Source organism: Daucus carota, chromosome 1 (assembly GCF_001625215.2).
Source record: "Daucus carota subsp. sativus chromosome 1, DH1 v3.0, whole genome shotgun sequence".
Taxonomy (NCBI): domain Eukaryota; kingdom Viridiplantae; phylum Streptophyta; class Magnoliopsida; order Apiales; family Apiaceae; genus Daucus; species Daucus carota.
The window spans coordinates 37,298,737-37,316,051 of record NC_030381.2 but is presented as its reverse complement, the minus strand read 5'-3'; the positions used below and the strand labels follow the sequence as shown (position 1 = coordinate 37,316,051).

Below are 17,315 nucleotides of genomic sequence, written 5' to 3'. Positions count from 1 at the left end.
TCTATTCAATTTATTCGGAGAAATGCTAACAGGGTAGCATATGAAATGGCTAGAATCCCTTGTTTAGCTAATATCTAAAATGTTTACGCGTCTCCTCCTGCGTATTTGTTGGAGGCTCTTTCATTCGATCTTTTGAATTAATGTAATCTTTGGGTTTGATTTCAAAAAAAAATAATAATAAAAAAAATAACAAACAAATTAAGAAAAATAGATGACAATAAATTAACATATATTATTATTATAACATGAATAAATGAATGATAAAATCTAATATATATATATATATGTATGTATGTATAATATTATTAACCATGATAGAAAATAAAGTATATATATACCATAATTCAAACTGAATATAAATCTTAAATCTAAAATGATTTGTATATATATAATGATAATATAACTAAATTTCAAATATTATTGTAAAACAACATTTAATTTGGATTAGTTTTTTTAAATTTAAAATTTGATATTTGATTATAATTTTGATATAGTGTATATTTTAAATATGATAGCTATGTAACTTACGGTACCCGCGCTTGAGGTGTGTAACTAGGTTACAGTGTTTTAGCGTAACTACAAATTGCGTGGAAGTTTGAGTTCCAGTGTACAACTACAAAGTCATGCAACCAAACGATGTAACTGGTACAAGTTCCATGGAACTATGGGTTACTGCGTTTGGTAACCAAACGAGGCCCAAATTCAAGTAGAATTTAGATTTTTAAAATTTTTAAATGCACGCTTTCTCTCCCCCGAAAGTGAGAAATGGAAAAATTTTAAACACTGAAATTAAAAATGGTAGCATATATTTTGAAATATCCCTTATTTTCTGATTTAAAGACGAAATAGTTTAATCCGTCCATGATATTTGATGAAAAAGAATTACTGAGTTAAAAATATCTACTTCAATTCCTACATTTACACCGATATCATATGGAAAAATCAAAAGAAAGCTTGGTCATATGGATTTCAGATCAAGATCCGGCTTGAAATTGTTTTTTTACAATTACAAAGCATGTAAAAACCTCATTAATTAGGGCAATACTAAAAAAACGTAGACAAAAGAAGAATGTACCTGAATTTGAGACAAAGAGTAGCTTGCTGAAGACGGAGAGCGAGAGATTCTCTAATTGGGGGCTGGGACCCTAATTGGGTTTAATTCGGGTTCTACCAAATCCAAGTAGAATTTAGATTTTTAAAAATTTTAAATGTATGTTTTCTCTCCCGAAAGTGAGCAATGGAAAATTTTAAAAAACTTAAATTAAAAACAGTACTATATATTTAAAAAAAAAAATATGATTTACGATTTTAGAAAACTTAAATTAAAAATAGTACTATATATATTATGGTCTGATCGGTTATAAGAAAATATGATTTATGATTTTGTCTTGTATTTTAAGAAAATTTTAATTTACATGTAATAACATAATATTATATATTATGATATAATATATTACGATACGATATAATATAGCTAAACGTGGATCGGATTGGATTATTAACAGATCGGATTTGACAATATTCATATCCACTTTTTATTGGACTAGATTATTAACAGATCGAATCTATATTCATTTATTTAACCACGTATCAGATCGGATTGGATATCCGATCCATTTACAATATTTATTGTTCTAGGATACTGTTAGAGTATTTATTTATATGAATATTTTAATGTAAAAAGTACACAAAAAGTACACGAAAGATACACGAAACGTTTTCGCATTGGATAAGGTTCAAATTAGGTACACGAAATTAATAACAGTCGAATATGGGTTTCACCTTCCGGTACACAAAACACGAAACGATTGTCATCCCTATTTAGGACATCCTTGGACTTACTCTTTGAATCATTACTACATGTCTTTTTAGAAAAGAATTTATGTCAAAATACATGTCTCACTTTTTTCAAAGAAATTTTTTGAACATTTTTTTAAAAGATTTTACAATGATATGTCCATGAGCACATACTAAATACTAAATTTTACAAATTTAACTTATTTTAATTGACTTAAATTCCTTCCGTTTCATAATACATGTTCATTTTATAAAAAATTTATTATTTCAAAATATTTGTCGACTTCAACTTTCAACGTAAGCTTATATTTCCAAAATAATTATCTTTCATATATTTCTAATTTGTATTTCTAAGATCAATCATATATCACATAGAATGTTCAATGAGTTAATACTATTCTTTTTTCTCAAAATTCGCTTTTCTTAAATTATGTGATTTTTTTAAAGTGGATATGTAATTGAAATGGAGAGAATAATTCTCGATAAGAGTAGACCCTCTGCATATATAAAATCAACACCAATAAAAAACGAGCTAAATATATAAAACACCGGATTTTGAAATGTACTTAGAAATGTCATAACAAAATTGACTCACAACAAAAACTTGAAATCTCTTCAGTTCAGGTCTCCATAACTTTCAGCACAACATTAATTCAGAAAGTTTTAACGGTAATCATCATTAGAGATTTGAATTAACACTGCAATAGTACTATTGTACACAAAATCAAACATATCAAGGCTTCTTCAGTTCAGGTCTCCATGATCTTCCTCACAGAATTTAATCTCGGAAGAACGAAAGTATTTTTGAAATCATCACTAGAAGCAAACATGTCTAACTACTAAAATACACACACCAAAATAACAAAAAATATAATATAATTGAATGCGCAAATCTCTTCAGTTCAGGTCTCCATAAAATTTCCACATAGACTTTAATCTCAGAAGAACGAAAGTATTTTGTGAATCATCATCAGAGACTCAATTCAAAATTTTATACAATCCTAGAATTTTAAAACATAGCAATGAAAATAAATAATAACGATATATCTTAAGAAAAGAAGAACTATAAATTCTACAGTAGGGTCTGATACGCCTAGCTCAGCCACAGACTACTCTGTTTCGGAGAAGATGCATAGATATATAGCGCCGTCTACAAACCCTAGGAGGGAGCGAGAGCATGGGCTTTTCTCAGTTACGGGCTTAAGGTTTTAGATTGCCATGGGCCTTCTGGCCCAATTGTGGAAAGCAAGTTTATAAAGCATCTCGTGTTCGTGTTTTTTTTTGACGGTGCCCATGATTGTATTTTGTATAAAAAAACGTGTATATAATGATATGTGGTGAGTTTTAATTGAAATGAGCCCATGCATTTATATCAACAACCCCAGTCCACATCACTTGCCACATTTTTATGTACAAAAATTATGTACACAATTATGTGCATCTAGCACTACTCATTTTAAATCCAGCTCTCCCCGTTTTTACACCGGTAAAGCATCTCCAATCATGAGAAGGCTCAACTTAAATTTCAGTTGACATAACAAAAATAAAAATTATACTCTAACCCCGGAAAATGACACTCAATCATACACACCCTTATCTATAACTGTAGCCAATTTTTTATTGATGACTATATTCGTCGTTACACTATATGCCTATAAAAAGTTTGTAATAAGATTACAAATCACTTATTAACTTATTAAAATGATATATTTAGTCGACGATTATAACCGAACTCTTTGAAAAAGACGTTATAAAATTTATATGAGATGAATAGTGTCAATTATTTATATTATATAATTTTCATACTATTGTAAAGCTTTTCTAAAATTTCAAGGAACACATCACATTAATCAAACTTACACTTATTATATCTTAAGTTAATAATAATTATTATTTCATTTTTCCATCTCATTCAATTATTTATATTGAATTTGGTCATCGAGATTAAAAAGAAATTGTGAAATAACTTTAAAAAATTAAGAAAAATGGGCATACCGTGGACCTATTAACATATATTTCCTACCAATTATTTCTTCACATTTTCCTTTGAAGAATATCCCTAATAATAATTTAAATTTTAAAATTTATCAAATATAGTTAAATTTTATAATATAAAAATTTTAGCGGGCATTGGGAAATGTGTATTTCATTTCAATTATATGATTGGACTATAATATAATTGAGGTATCACTTCAGAATATTGTCAAATTTATACTAATAAATAAAATTCAAATTCATACTCACCAAACAGGTTATTTATTTAAATATACAATTTCAAGTGAATAAGAGAGGTTGTGAAGGGATATTATTTTTTCTCAAAGCTTAATATATCTGTTATTTGTTTGATGTATATCCTTAATCCGTTGCATGTCCTGCAAGTACTAACTCAAACCAAATAATTTATTAAGCCTTCTGAGCTGCATATTCAGAAGTGGGAATCAACACCAACTGATTCTTCCTCTTAGTAGTTGATCCAAAGGCATCCTCCACGTCAAGATCTTCAGGTTTCATATTATTTGGAAGCTTCCAATCAAAATGATAGAGCAGTTGAATGAGAGGAAGCTCCACTCCTGCTATACCAAAATTCATGCCTGGACACATTCTCCTGCCTGATCCAAACGGTAAGTAATCATAGTCGAGCCCGATGAAATCAACAGAATTGTTCTCAAATCTCTCCGGTTTGAAACTTTCAGCATCAGCCCAATATTCAGGGTCTCTTCCAATAGCCCAAGCATTGATGATGACTTTGGTATTCACAGGAATGTGGTAACCATCAATCTCGCATTCTTTCCTGCATTGTCTAGGTAATAGTAAGGGAAGAGGCGTATGCAATCGAAGAGCTTCTTTAATCACCAGCTTTAAGTAAGGCAATCCCTGAATGTCATCTTCATTAATTGTTTCTTTTCCTCTGAGGACTTGACGTACTTCTGCTTGCACTTTGTTCATTACTCTAGGATTTCTCATCAACTCCGTCATAGCCCATTCGATTACAGCTGAAGTGGTATCTATTCCGGCTGTAAACATGTCCTGCACCACATAATCACGAGGAACTTTAAAATTTGAAAAGTGTAGTGCATGCAATCAATAAAATTAACTAATTATTATATGGATGTAAGCTTATGTTGCATGGTAATATATTTTAGAATGTTCTCCTTGCAGAATATATATGGTATTCGAGGTCTTTAGTCTCCATTGTTAAGAGTTGTCCCATATTGAGGGGCATAAAGCTAGAATATAAGCCGTCAGAACAACTCTAATAATACAAGACCTTTTGAGAGGTGCTTAAAAACAAAGTCTAGTGAGTTAGGCCCAAAACGGACAAATGTGGAGTTAGGCTCGCTTAGCTAACCAGCTGAGTATATAGAGACTATGTCCGCCCCTGCATATACAGAACCCGATATTGAAAGTATTAATGATAAATTAAGTAATTATATTACCAGGACAATTCCTTGAATGTCATTTGATGTCATAGGAAAATCAAGGCGTTCATTCTCGTTAACTCTCAGAAGGACATCAATGAGATCTTCCTCGTCCGCATCGTTATCGATTGCTTTTCCTTCTTTTTTTCTAGCCAACTTCTCTCTATGCTCCTCAATGATCGAACCAAATATAGGATCAATCGCATTTCTCAACTTCTGTATACCCCTTCTCATCCCAGTCAGAGTAGCAAGAAACTTGATTGATGGAAACAAATCAGGGATCAGAAAACCCGCACCCCAATACGATATCTCCTCAACAATCTTGGCAAGCTCATCATCGCTTCTCTTTCCAGTTGCCGCTCTAGAAATCACCCCATGTGCCATATCAGCGACACTTTCACTGAGATTAAAAGGCGTTCCAATAGAATTTTTGATGTCATTCAGGAGATGCTGGGACTCATCTTCTCGAATAGCACGAAATGACTTGACCTTCTTCGCACTCAAGAGTTCCAATGTGCATATTTTGCGCATTTGCCTCCAGTAATCCCCATAGAGTGCTAATACAATGTCTCTACAGTTTGCCAAGATGATTTCGCCAAGTACAAGAGCTGGCCTATCTGCAAGCGCGAGGTCATTGGTTCGTAGTGCTTGTTTTGCCGCTTTAGCTGATGAGATGACAACTAGAGGGATCTCACCAAGCTGAAGTTGCATGACAGGCCCGTGTTTCTTGGCTAATGCTTGCAGACCGCGGTGAGGAACTTTACCAGCTGCAGCTACTTGTGGCAGATTACCTACAAAGGGTAGTTTCAGTGGACCTGGGGGAAGATTTTTCCTAGTTGTTTTGGACGTTTTAGATTTCTTGAGTAGTTTGATCAAGAAGATAAAGAAAACTAGTGCAATAATAGGTGAGTAGATCTCCATGATCACTTCTTGCAGGAGTTATCGAGAGGAGAGAGTGTTGATATATCGTAATGATCTCGAGCTCCCAATTTATATGCATATATCTTAATTGGGTAGGGTGGTGAAGCTAATAGGTACATGAAAGATTTGAAATATGATCCCTTTGAAAATTGTGGCTCAAGATGAATTAACTGCGCGGGCGTCGACACAGCTGAATGGCTTGCGGTATAAAGACAAAAATATTCCGTTTGAAAGAAAATTCAAGTCATTGCTACTTTTATAAGAAGGGTCTTTCTAGTCGTGTAACACACTCACAATTATTTTTATATAGAAATTTTTTATTAATAAACATTTTTTAGACAAGATTATTAGAAACAATAAAACTATATCACAAGAATTGTTATCGTGTGATCACATACACATACTTAAAAAAAAAAATTGTAGCGGATACTTAATAAAAAAGTTTCAATCACAACCCTTGAAATACAGATCTGATCTGATGATAATGGAGCTGTGTGTTAGATAAGAGCTCCATGACAATCGGTTGTCATGGACCAAAACCCAATTGTATAAATAAACACAATGGACATTCTTTAAGTTTAGTTTTTCAGAATGTATTACTCTTCTTCTTCCCCAGTCTTAATCTTCATTTTCCTGCGTTATTGTAAATTGACACATTTCTGATGTGTCAGAATAACCCGAATTCGATCATTTTTACTATCATAATAAATTTCATTTTATAAATGTCCGAATTTATAAATATCCATTAGTCAGAACTATCAGGTGTCACCACTTGACTAACAGTTTAAGTTGTTGCAGAATCTTTTAGGATGCCGTAATCTATGAGCCATTTGTCTGGATTCTCGTCAATGCCGCACACTTGCATGCAAATAAAAGTAGTACTCGGTGAAATGAAATACTCGTACTATAGCAGCAGCAGTGCTCCTTTCTTGACCAGCACTCCATCACACATTTCCACCTTAAATTAGTAAAAAAGTTTCATATTTAAGTTTCCATACAAAATATTATTAATATATAAAGGCTAGTCAATATTTTGATCCAAATAAAATAATTATATATATAATATATTTTAGATTTGTTGAAAATTTAAAATTTTGACATCACTGACTTAAATTTCTTACCACGCTCCTGCTGGTCCTTATCTAATATTTTACATTCAGAAGTGATCAGCGGTTGTAGCACCCCGGCATCTCAGGTTGATTCATTTCTTCTGCTTCTTATGCTTTGGCTTAAAGAAAATTCAAGCCCATGTGTTCAATTGAGATTTAAAAAAAAATTACTTGTGTAATTAGAAAATATTTATTTCAGATTTTTAAAAAAAATATATCAAAATCTTCGAATATTCAACTAAGATTTCAAATTATATTATAAAATCTGGGTAGTTAATTAGTATTTTAGATTATATTTAAAAATCAGATGATATTCAATTGAGATTGATTAAAAGATATTAAAATCTAAGAGCATCTCCAGCAGAGTCCTAATATGTTCCCTAAATATATAATAAAATATTCATTTTTTAAGGGATTACTACATTTTATTGAATGGGAACTCCAACAACATTCCCTATTTCTATTCCCTATTATTATTATAATATTATATTCAACTTGTAAATAGGAGAGAGAAGGGAGGGAAAGAGGGGGGAAAGGAGAAAAGTGAATATTTTATTGTTCAAAATAGTATGAGGAATGGTTCCACAATCCTTAAAAATGAGGAATGAAGTGGGCATCCTAACTTTTTAAGGGATGGTTAAGACTCTGCTGGAGTTGTGTTTTATGTCATATTCCTTATATTAATAGTTTAGGACAACATTTAGAGAAGCTGCTGGAGATGCTCTAATGGTATTCAAATGTTAACGGATTTCTTTGAATTTTATAGAATGATGAATTTTATTAGATTGTTCAGCATATTTTAAACGTTTTGAAATCTCGACAAAATCTCATTATATTAAAATCCTACAGAATTTATATTAATTTTGTGAAATTTTATCAAGAATCCGTATAAAATCAAAATCGTATACAATTAATAATTAAAAACAATTCACTAAAATTCCCGTTGAACACGTCCCTTGTTCTCTACTCGAGCACTTATTTCAAACAAACGCACTGTTAAACACTGGTTTGTAGTGGACTAGTCAGTCACTAGGGTAGCCATCCTTCCTTTTAAAAAATTGCGTTTTTGCCTATATCGTTAATAATTGTACTCTTACAAAATGAATTTGACGAAAGTTTTTATTGTTACCTTTCCTTTGACAAGGAAAAATGAAATAAAATTAAAGTATGATTGGATTTTATAAAAACTAGTCTCGAACCACAAGCATGAGCGAGTATTTTATTTAGAACTTTGTATTTATAAGTTAATTTTTAAGAGCATCTCGAAGTAACATTTTTGCAGTGTCTCTTAAATTGAAATTTGAAGATGATTTGTTACAATAGATTTGTAGTCACTCTTAAATTCATTAAAATTTTCTTCTCTCTCCTTAGTATTAAGAGTTTGTGAGCAAAAATTCTCTCTCCATCCACTTTTTTTTAACTTTTATGCACATGACTTACTTTTAATACTATAAAAACAAAATAAAGAGTGAATATAAGAAGTGTTGTTGGATCTCGAACCAACATTAAATGACTAAAAGTCAATATTTTATTATTTATATCATATTTAGGAGTGAGTTAAAAGACTATTGGAAATGCTCTAATGTCATTATATATTCTTTTTTATATGGAAAATCAGACGATAATATATTGAAATATAATTAGATATTATTGGTAAATTGATTATGTTATTTTTCAGAGATTTAGCTTTTACAATATTTATTTATATATTGTAAATTGATTATCTTCGATAGAGAGCAGAGCAATAAAATTCCATAAAATTGAAAGTGTGATGGACTAAAATGAACTGAAGAACACCCTTTTCTTACAGAGAATATGTTAAAACCTCTACAAAGACAGTACAAACCTTATAATTTTATTCTCAAAGCCTAATTTCTGTTATTTGTTTGATGAATATCCTTTGCATGTCTTGCAAGTAGTAACTCAAACCAAGCAAGTAATTAAGCCATCTGAGCTGCATATTCAGAGGTGGGAATCAAGATCAAGTGATTCTTTCTCTTAGTAGTTGATCCAATGCCATACTCCACGTCAAGATCTTCAGGTTTCATATTATTAGGAAGCTCCCAGTCAAAATGGTAGAGCAGTTGAATGAGAGGAAGCTCCACTCCTGCTATACCAAAATTCATGCCTGGACACATTCTCCTCCCTGATCCAAAGGGTAAGTAATCATAGTCGAGGCCGATGAAATCAACAGGATTGTTCTCAAATCTCTCCGGTTTGAAACTTTCAGCATCAACCCAAAATTTAGGGTCTCTTCCAATAGCCCATGCATTGATAATGACTTTGGTATTCACAGGAATGTGGTAACCATCAATCTCGCATTCTTTTCTGCATTGTCTAGGTAATAGTAAGGGAAGAGGTGTGTGCAATCGGAGAGCTTCTTTGATCACCAGTTTGAAGTAACTCAATCCTTGAATGTCATCTTCATTTATCGTTTCTTTTCCTCTGAGGACTTGACGTACTTCTGCTTGCACTTTGTTCATGACTCTAGGATTTTTCATTAACTCCGTCATAGCCCATTCGATCACAGCTGAAGTGGTATCTATTCCGGCTGTGAACAGGTCCTGCATCACATAATTACGAGGAACATCTTAAATTGCAGCGACCAAACCAGGATTGAAACAGGATTTTTAGAAATTGAAAATTCTAGAGTTCATTATAATGCAGTTACTAATGAAATAAAGATTAATTTACACTTTGCACCCTATAAGTTTAATCGTTTTTTCGATTTAGTCTCAAACAAAATTTTTTGTCAATACGCACCCTAATGTTGAAAAAGAGCTTCGATATGCACCCATTTGATCATATCACGTGAAGTTGACTATTAAAATTAACGATTACAGGAGTTCCAATAATTTTGTATGGAAAGAATCAGTAGAAGAGAGTTTACAAAATTACTGTTTTAACCCTGCATCCGTTAATTTTAACAGTCACGGAATATGGTTAAAAGGTTGCATATCGAATCATTTTTTAAACATTAGGGTGTGTATTGATAAAAATTTTTGTTTGATACCAAATCGAAAAAACGCTTAAACTTATGAGGTGCAAAATGTAACTTACTCCAAAATAAAATAATTATAAAGCAGTTACTAATAAATGAGTTCATTACCAGTACAATTCCTTGAATGTCATTTGATGTCATAGGAAACTCGAGGCGTTCATTCTCATTAACTCTCAGCAGGACATCAATGAGATCTTCCTCATCTGCGTCGTTATCCATTGCTTTTCGTTCTTTTTTTCTAGCCAATTTTTCTCTATGCTCCTCAATGATCGAATCAAATATAGGATCAACCGCGTTTCTCAACTTCTGTATCTCCTTTTTCATCCCAGTAAGAGTAGGGAGGAACTTGATTGACGGAAACAAATCAGGAACCAGGAAACCTGCACCCCAATACGAAATCTCCTCAACAATCCTCACAAGCTCATCATCACTTCTCTTTCCAGTTGTCGCTCTAGAAATCACCCCATGTGCCATACCCGCGACACTTTCACTGAAATTGAAAGGCGATCCAACAGAATTTTTAATATTTTCCAGGAGATGCTGGGACTCATCTTCTCGAATAGCACGAAATGACCTGACCTTCTTGACACTCAGGAGTTCCGATTTGCATATCTTGCGCATTTGTCTCCAGTAATCCCCATAGAGTGCAAAAACAATGTCTCTACAATTTGCCAGGCCAATTTCACCAAGTAGAAGCGATGGCCTATCCGCGAGAGCAAGGTCATTGGTTCGTAGTGCTTGTTCTGCAGCTTTAGCTGATGAAATGACAACTAGAGGGATCTCTCCAAGCTGAAGTTGCATGACAGGCCCATGTTTCTTGGCTAATGCTTGCAGGCCTAGGTGAGGAACTTTACCGGCTGCAGCTACTTGTGGCAGATTACCAACAAAGGGTAGTTTTAGTGGACCTGGGGGAAGATTTTTCGTACTTGTTTTGGAGGTTTTAGATTTCTTGAGCAGTTTGATCAAGAAGATGAAGAAAACTAGTGCAATAATAGTTGAGTAAATCTCCATGATCACTGCTTGCAGGAGTTATCAAGAGGAGAGAGTGTATATCGTAATGAGCTGGAGCTCCTAATTTATATGCAAGATTTAAAATATGATCCCTTTGACGATTGTGGCTCAAGATGAATCAATCGTGCGGGCGTCGAAATAGCTGAGCTTCGTCAATGCCATACACTTGCATTTGCATGTAAATAAAAGTACTATACATGCAGCCTAATTCGCTTTCATGTGAGGAAAAATCAAGTATATTAATTATTAAAAAATGTAGCCCTAATTAAATCATAATTTCAGAACTGATTATAAACTTACATACGTACTTACCTAATATTTCCTAGTATTTTATATTCAAGTAATTGATCAGCGGATGTAGCAACCCGGCAACTCAGGTAGATTCTTTTCTTCTACTCTGGCTTCCAGAAAAACTCGAGCACTTATTTCAAACCAAAGCATTATTAATAAACCTCTCGAATTTCATATGAAAATGTGAATTGATCTGGCTTGTAGTGGTAGTCATCCTCCCTTACACAAATTTTGCGTTTTCACTTATTTCGTTAATAATTGTACAAAGTGGATTTGACGAAAGTTTTTGTTGTTACCTTGTTTGACAAGGAAAAAGAAAATAAATTACAAAAGCATGTTTGATCATAAAAACTAGCTTAAACCGTGCCGAACACAAAAAAAAGTATTTAATTCAAAATTGTGTATTTATAATTTTATTGTTTACGTTATTGTATTCTTTTTTATATGAAATATTAATAATAATAGGGAAAATTAATTCTAAAGTCCCTGAACTATAGACATTTTTTTTTTCTAGGTCCCTGAACTATAAATGTCAATTCATAAGTAATTCAACTCTTGATTTTGTCCTATCTGGGTCTTTCCGTTAAATCTTGTTTGACGCCGTGATCAAAGATAACTTTGAAGGTGATTCCGGTATCCAAATTTGAAACTTGAGTAATCAAATTGCTCGTTTTTCGATCCCCTATCCATCTATACCATCAAAATTTAGTTTGGTAATTTCCGAATTTTGAGTTGAATATTAGTTTTCATTTTAATAGCTTTTATTCGAATTATAATGATGTAGATTGATAGATCGTGTGATTATGAGCATGTTCATATAATTTTCGTGATTTTTAATGTTCAAATTAGCCTCGTCGGAAAATTCGAGCCACCGGATCTGAGCTTTTCCGACCAAGTTCGCCGGAAAAACTAACGACGTCAAACCAGACCCAGATAGGAAAAAAATCAAGAGTTGAATTACTTATGAATTGACATTTATAGTTCAGGGACCTAGAAAAAAAAGTGCCTATAGTTCAGGGACTTTAGAATTAATTTTCCCATAATAATAATGTATTAACAAATTGATTATGTTCTTTTTCAGGGATTAGATTTTACAAAATATATTTATATATTATAGATGAGTAATTAAAATAATATATATGTTTATCATCTATTTATAAATATTTTTTAATATTACTCCCTCCGTCGCTATTTATCTGTCCACTTTTAACATTTTCACGAATATTAAGAAAATTTAAGTTTGATAAAAAACTTCTATCAATACCCTTATTTAATGCCTTAATTGTAGGAAAATACTAGTGGGATTACTCCAATATCCAATACAAATTTGATGAATCAGTGAATAATACTCCCTCCATTCCAAAATAATAGTCGTTTTGACTTTGTGCACGTATTTTGAGGTGTAAAAAAAGCGTATTTTTACACATTATTTTTAAAAATTTCTTTTTCTGAATAAAGATAGAGATGTTAAATTTTTATTTAGAAAAAGAAAATTTCAAAAATAATGTGTGGAAGTATGTTTTTTTTTACACCTCAAAATACGTGCACAAAGTCAAAGCGACTATTATTTTGGAATGGAGGGAGTAGTCATGATATTTATGGCTTGAAAAACAAAATCAAAGACTCTTCAGGTTATTAAATGAAAAATTATACTTTGGTTATATAAATGGACAGATAAATGGGGACAAGTTTTTACTTCCAAAGTGGACAGATAAATAGGGACGGAGGGAGTAATATATATTATTGATACTAGTTTTACTTCTTTTATTATTGACCACAAAAAGTCAAGACAAAGGAAGTATATTACTATAAATTATTCCCATATTTGACGATCAACCGTCTATCGTACAAGTTTTCTCAATCACGTCAAAGTTATATATAAGCCATTTGAGTGAACTTAAAATTTGTGCTTATTGTATAAAGTAAAAAAGTGAAATAAAAGTTAGAAACAAATTAAAACTTATAAGTGATTAAAGTGTTTGAGAAGGAAGTAGAAGCCGTGAAACACAAACTAACATTTGCAACTTCTTTTTAAGTGTTTTTTGACTTTTTACGCAAACGATACGAATAAGTGTTTTTCACTTATAAACCTAAAAGCCGGACTTTTAAGCCCCGGCCAAACACCCTCACAGTGCGGTAGCTCCATGGTGTGCAGTGTGCACGGTGAATTTGCATAAATTGTGATTCCTGAAGTTTCTATTGACACGTTTACATAGCCTTTGAATAGCCAAATTCCAGAGGAATAGTCATAAACTCTGGGAAAAAAAAAATTACATAGCCTTTGAATGGCCAAATTCCAGAGGAATAGTCATAACCCCTGGAAAAAGAATTCACGAGAATATTATGCAACTCATGACGTGGTTTTGTGAATAGTGTGAAATCAATATTGGTTTAGTCTTGTAAACAAAATAAGAGATGTTACATTAATTCAAACTTTTGTTCGTGGTCTTTTGGGATGATGAAATCTCCCGAATTTATTTTTGTATGAAAAATAATGATCATTGTTTTATAAATTTTAAATTAGTTTGTAGCTGTGAAGAGATGGTTTTTTAGTATTTGTTTTTTACTTTTTTAAATAAGAATGAGTACCCTTACAAAAAAAAATAAGAATAAGTACAAATTTTTTAAAGCTAAGGTATAGGGATGATCAATATAATAAAATTGAGTTTTCTTACAAAAATATCAAAATTTTGTAATAAAAATTCAAAGATACTGTGCAACTACATATACAATTTCAATTGTAACTCTTATAACCTAGAAATCAACCGTTTTCAACATGGCAATCATACATACAATTTTGACCTTATTTTTAAAATAAAATTTGAAAACATGAATACTTCCAAATATTTTTCATTAAAATTTAATATTACAAATTATCCTCATATATTAATACAGTATCGATGAAATGTACAGCGAAATTACAATTCTTGTGCTTATCAAAAACAACATATATTTCTGCATCTCTGGGCCGGCGAAATTAGCAACGGGTTGTGCTCCATTATCTACGGCTGTGTTTATGGAATGAAATGAGCGGAAAATGGAATGAAAAATTATATAAAAAGTTTAAATGGAATGAAATGAGCGGAAAATGGAATGAAAAATTATATAAAAAGTTTAAGGAGAAAGAAGAAAGTATGAAATAATGGTGACAAAATATGAATGTAGTTAAATTTTTGTGAGAAAGATTGTTAAGAAACATGATATAGAAAAAGAATGAGCATTCTTCCAAAACATGTGGGTTAAAATTATAGTTAAAATAGTAAGATTAGAGTGATTGAAGGAATGAAAATTATTTACATTTTCTTTGATCAACACCATTTTATAGTACAAATTTCATTCCATTCTCCCTCCATTCCATTCAGGCTCTGTTTGGTTGGCATGAATGGAATGGATCTTGGACAGAATGGAATGATACATTCAGCCCAACAAAAAAATTGCTGTTTGGTTGGGCCAAAGGAATGGAATGATCCATTCTTTAACTCATTCCATTCTGGAGCATTGTTTTATATTCTTTTCCTGCTGAAAACGGTGGGATAAGCCCATTCTAATCTCTCGGCTAAAACAAAAAAACACGCTCGAAGCATCCGATCGAGCTTCAGACTCTCGCTATTCAGGCAAGGACGATTCAAACTCTCGCATCTTCGACTCCGCCGATTTCAATAAGCTCAAAATCCGATCGACGCATTTCAGCGATTCACTTTACCATTTGCAACCATTTTGAAACCTAAATCAATCTGAGCATACTGGTTCGAGCTTATCCATTTGAATATTTTTCACTAATCTTGTTAAATTGTGTAATTTGTAGATTGATTTAGATGAATTCTCTGTTAATCTGGCTAATTTATGTGTTAATGTTTCTTTCTATCACTGACATTCCAGTTACTTTTCGATTTTTTGTGTTTATTACTGATTATATGATTTTTGTGTTTGAATGATGTGTATTAGGTGTTCGATAAAAAGCCTCTAACAACTATATGATGAATTACAGCAATGGCAAGACTTTCACTAACTAAAAGTATGGGTTTTTTTTGTATGATTTTAATTGTTACGGCTCGGGAGTGTTTTTTATGGTTGCACTTCAGGGGGTAATGTACTTAATAAAACCAAAAAATCAAAAGTAGAAGTGTTGATTAGGGATCGGAGAAGTGAATTGGTTGAGGAACAATTTTACGGGGTTGCTTGAAGGAGTAGAGTACTGCGCCACAATCAATAGAGTGATCTGGCATTTTTTTAGGGATTTTTTTAGGTTTGTTTGGTCATATAAACAAGGGTATAGCTTATTATTCTGAAAATGGGTGCTTCTGTTATCTTGGTAAGACTGCAGTGCTTTCATAATTATGTTCTCATGGGGGTTCAGTAGGATTTACGGTTAATGCATGACTGGATTATGGTGAATGGATGGAAGAATTTCTAGCCAGACAAGCTGGTTATTTGTTTGGTGTTTAAGAAAGAATTGTGTTTAATGAGTCTGAAATGTTTTGTTATTATTGCTTCATTTTGGACTGTTGGGTACAAAGCTGGTCATTCATTTTGATGTGTCGAAACAACTTTGGTTGCCAGGTTAAAACTTAGGAGCCTAAATCTCACCATCTGTGGCATAAAACTCTATAGGGAGTGGTTCAAGGGTTCAAAAACCCTTATATATGATAATAATACATATCAATCAGCTTATATATGATAATTATAAATATCAATGCAGGCCATAAAGCAGAAGAAACTTTTCATGATAGATTACCATGATTTGCTACTACCATATGTGAAGAAAGTGAGGCAGATAAAAGGGACATCTCTATATGGATCAAGGGCCTTGTTTTTTCTAACTCCTATTGGCACATTGAAGCCAGTAGCCATTGAGCTTGTCCGATCTCCAATGAATGGGAAACCTCAGTGGAAGAAAGCATATTCTCCAGGGTTTGATGCGACAAGTGTTTGGCTTGGAAGCTCGCTAAAGCTCATTTATTGGCACATGACTCTGGTTTTCATCAGCTTGTTAGTCACTGGTATATTCACCAAAATCTCTGCTTATTTCGAATTCTCATATATCCATTATTATTCTAATTACAATTTTCACTTTGTTTTAAACCTCATCTCCAATATCATTCCCTGACTATATATTATACATTAATTCCTACACATAAATTTACACATCACCTAATTATTATCTTATATTGCATACTTTTATTTTATTATCTCTTGTGCTAATTTATCTAAATTATTTGAATATACCCAGCTTATAAAATTACCATGTTACCCTCACCATCATCTCCCCCATCCCTCCTTTCTTCCTCCTCCACCATCCAACATCACCACCGCTGTCCGGTAACCTTTCCGGCGACTGCCACCCTCTTCCGTCTCTCTCTCTCTCTCTCTGCATCGCTCCACAACCCACATACAGCCTCCCTTTCTCCCCCTTCCCTTTTCTCTCCCCTCTCCTTCACTGCTACACCGCCACCACGCCGTGAGTCGCCGCTGGCGGCAACGCCGCGGCTGACTCCGGCCTCTTCCCACCTGCTCAGCCTACCTCTTTTACATAACCAACAACCACAACAAACAATCAACCCACAATTTCAACTTACTCCTTCTTGAATACAAATCCCCAATTGTCAAGAACCCTAATTAAATTCTCCATTTAGTATGTTAATTATTTTAGCGGTCCATATATATATAGTGTGTGTTTCTTTTCTTTTTCCTTGAAACAAGCTTCCTTTTTAATTATTAAAACTCCATAGTAAGCACAGCAGTCCACATCACCATAAATATTTATCT

General features: G+C 32.7%; 2 protein-coding genes and 3 non-coding genes across 5 annotated transcripts; all 5 read right to left on the bottom strand.

The window, feature by feature from the left end:
• Positions 1-2,406: 2,406 nt before the first annotated feature.
• On the bottom strand, positions 2,407-2,484 carry LOC135149978 (small nucleolar RNA Z159/U59). Its single transcript, XR_010288333.1, has one exon. It is a non-coding gene; the product is annotated as a small nucleolar RNA Z159/U59 (small nucleolar RNA).
• Positions 2,485-2,535: 51 nt separating this feature from the next.
• On the bottom strand, positions 2,536-2,621 carry LOC135149977 (small nucleolar RNA Z159/U59). The gene has a single exon (XR_010288332.1). It is a non-coding gene; the product is annotated as a small nucleolar RNA Z159/U59 (small nucleolar RNA).
• A 67-nt stretch (positions 2,622-2,688) lies between these two features.
• On the bottom strand, positions 2,689-2,775 carry LOC135149975 (small nucleolar RNA Z159/U59). Its single transcript, XR_010288330.1, has one exon. It is a non-coding gene; the product is annotated as a small nucleolar RNA Z159/U59 (small nucleolar RNA).
• Positions 2,776-4,034: 1,259 nt separating this feature from the next.
• Positions 4,035-6,240, bottom strand: LOC108211282 (cytochrome P450 CYP71D312-like). Its single transcript, XM_017382843.2, has 2 exons — positions 5,235-6,240; positions 4,035-4,824 (listed from the first exon to the last, which is right to left on the bottom strand). Exons 1-2 carry the CDS (start codon positions 6,135-6,137, stop codon positions 4,201-4,203), a joined length of 1,527 nt encoding a protein of 508 aa, XP_017238332.1. The 5' UTR covers positions 6,138-6,240; the 3' UTR covers positions 4,035-4,200.
• A 2,738-nt stretch (positions 6,241-8,978) lies between these two features.
• Positions 8,979-11,318, bottom strand: LOC108193079 (cytochrome P450 CYP71D312-like). The gene is made up of 2 exons (XM_017359641.2): positions 10,356-11,318; positions 8,979-9,810 (listed from the first exon to the last, which is right to left on the bottom strand). The coding sequence occupies exons 1-2, from the start codon at positions 11,256-11,258 to the stop codon at positions 9,187-9,189; spliced, it is 1,527 nt and encodes a 508-aa protein (XP_017215130.1). The 5' UTR covers positions 11,259-11,318; the 3' UTR covers positions 8,979-9,186.
• Positions 11,319-17,315: the final 5,997 nt, after the last annotated feature.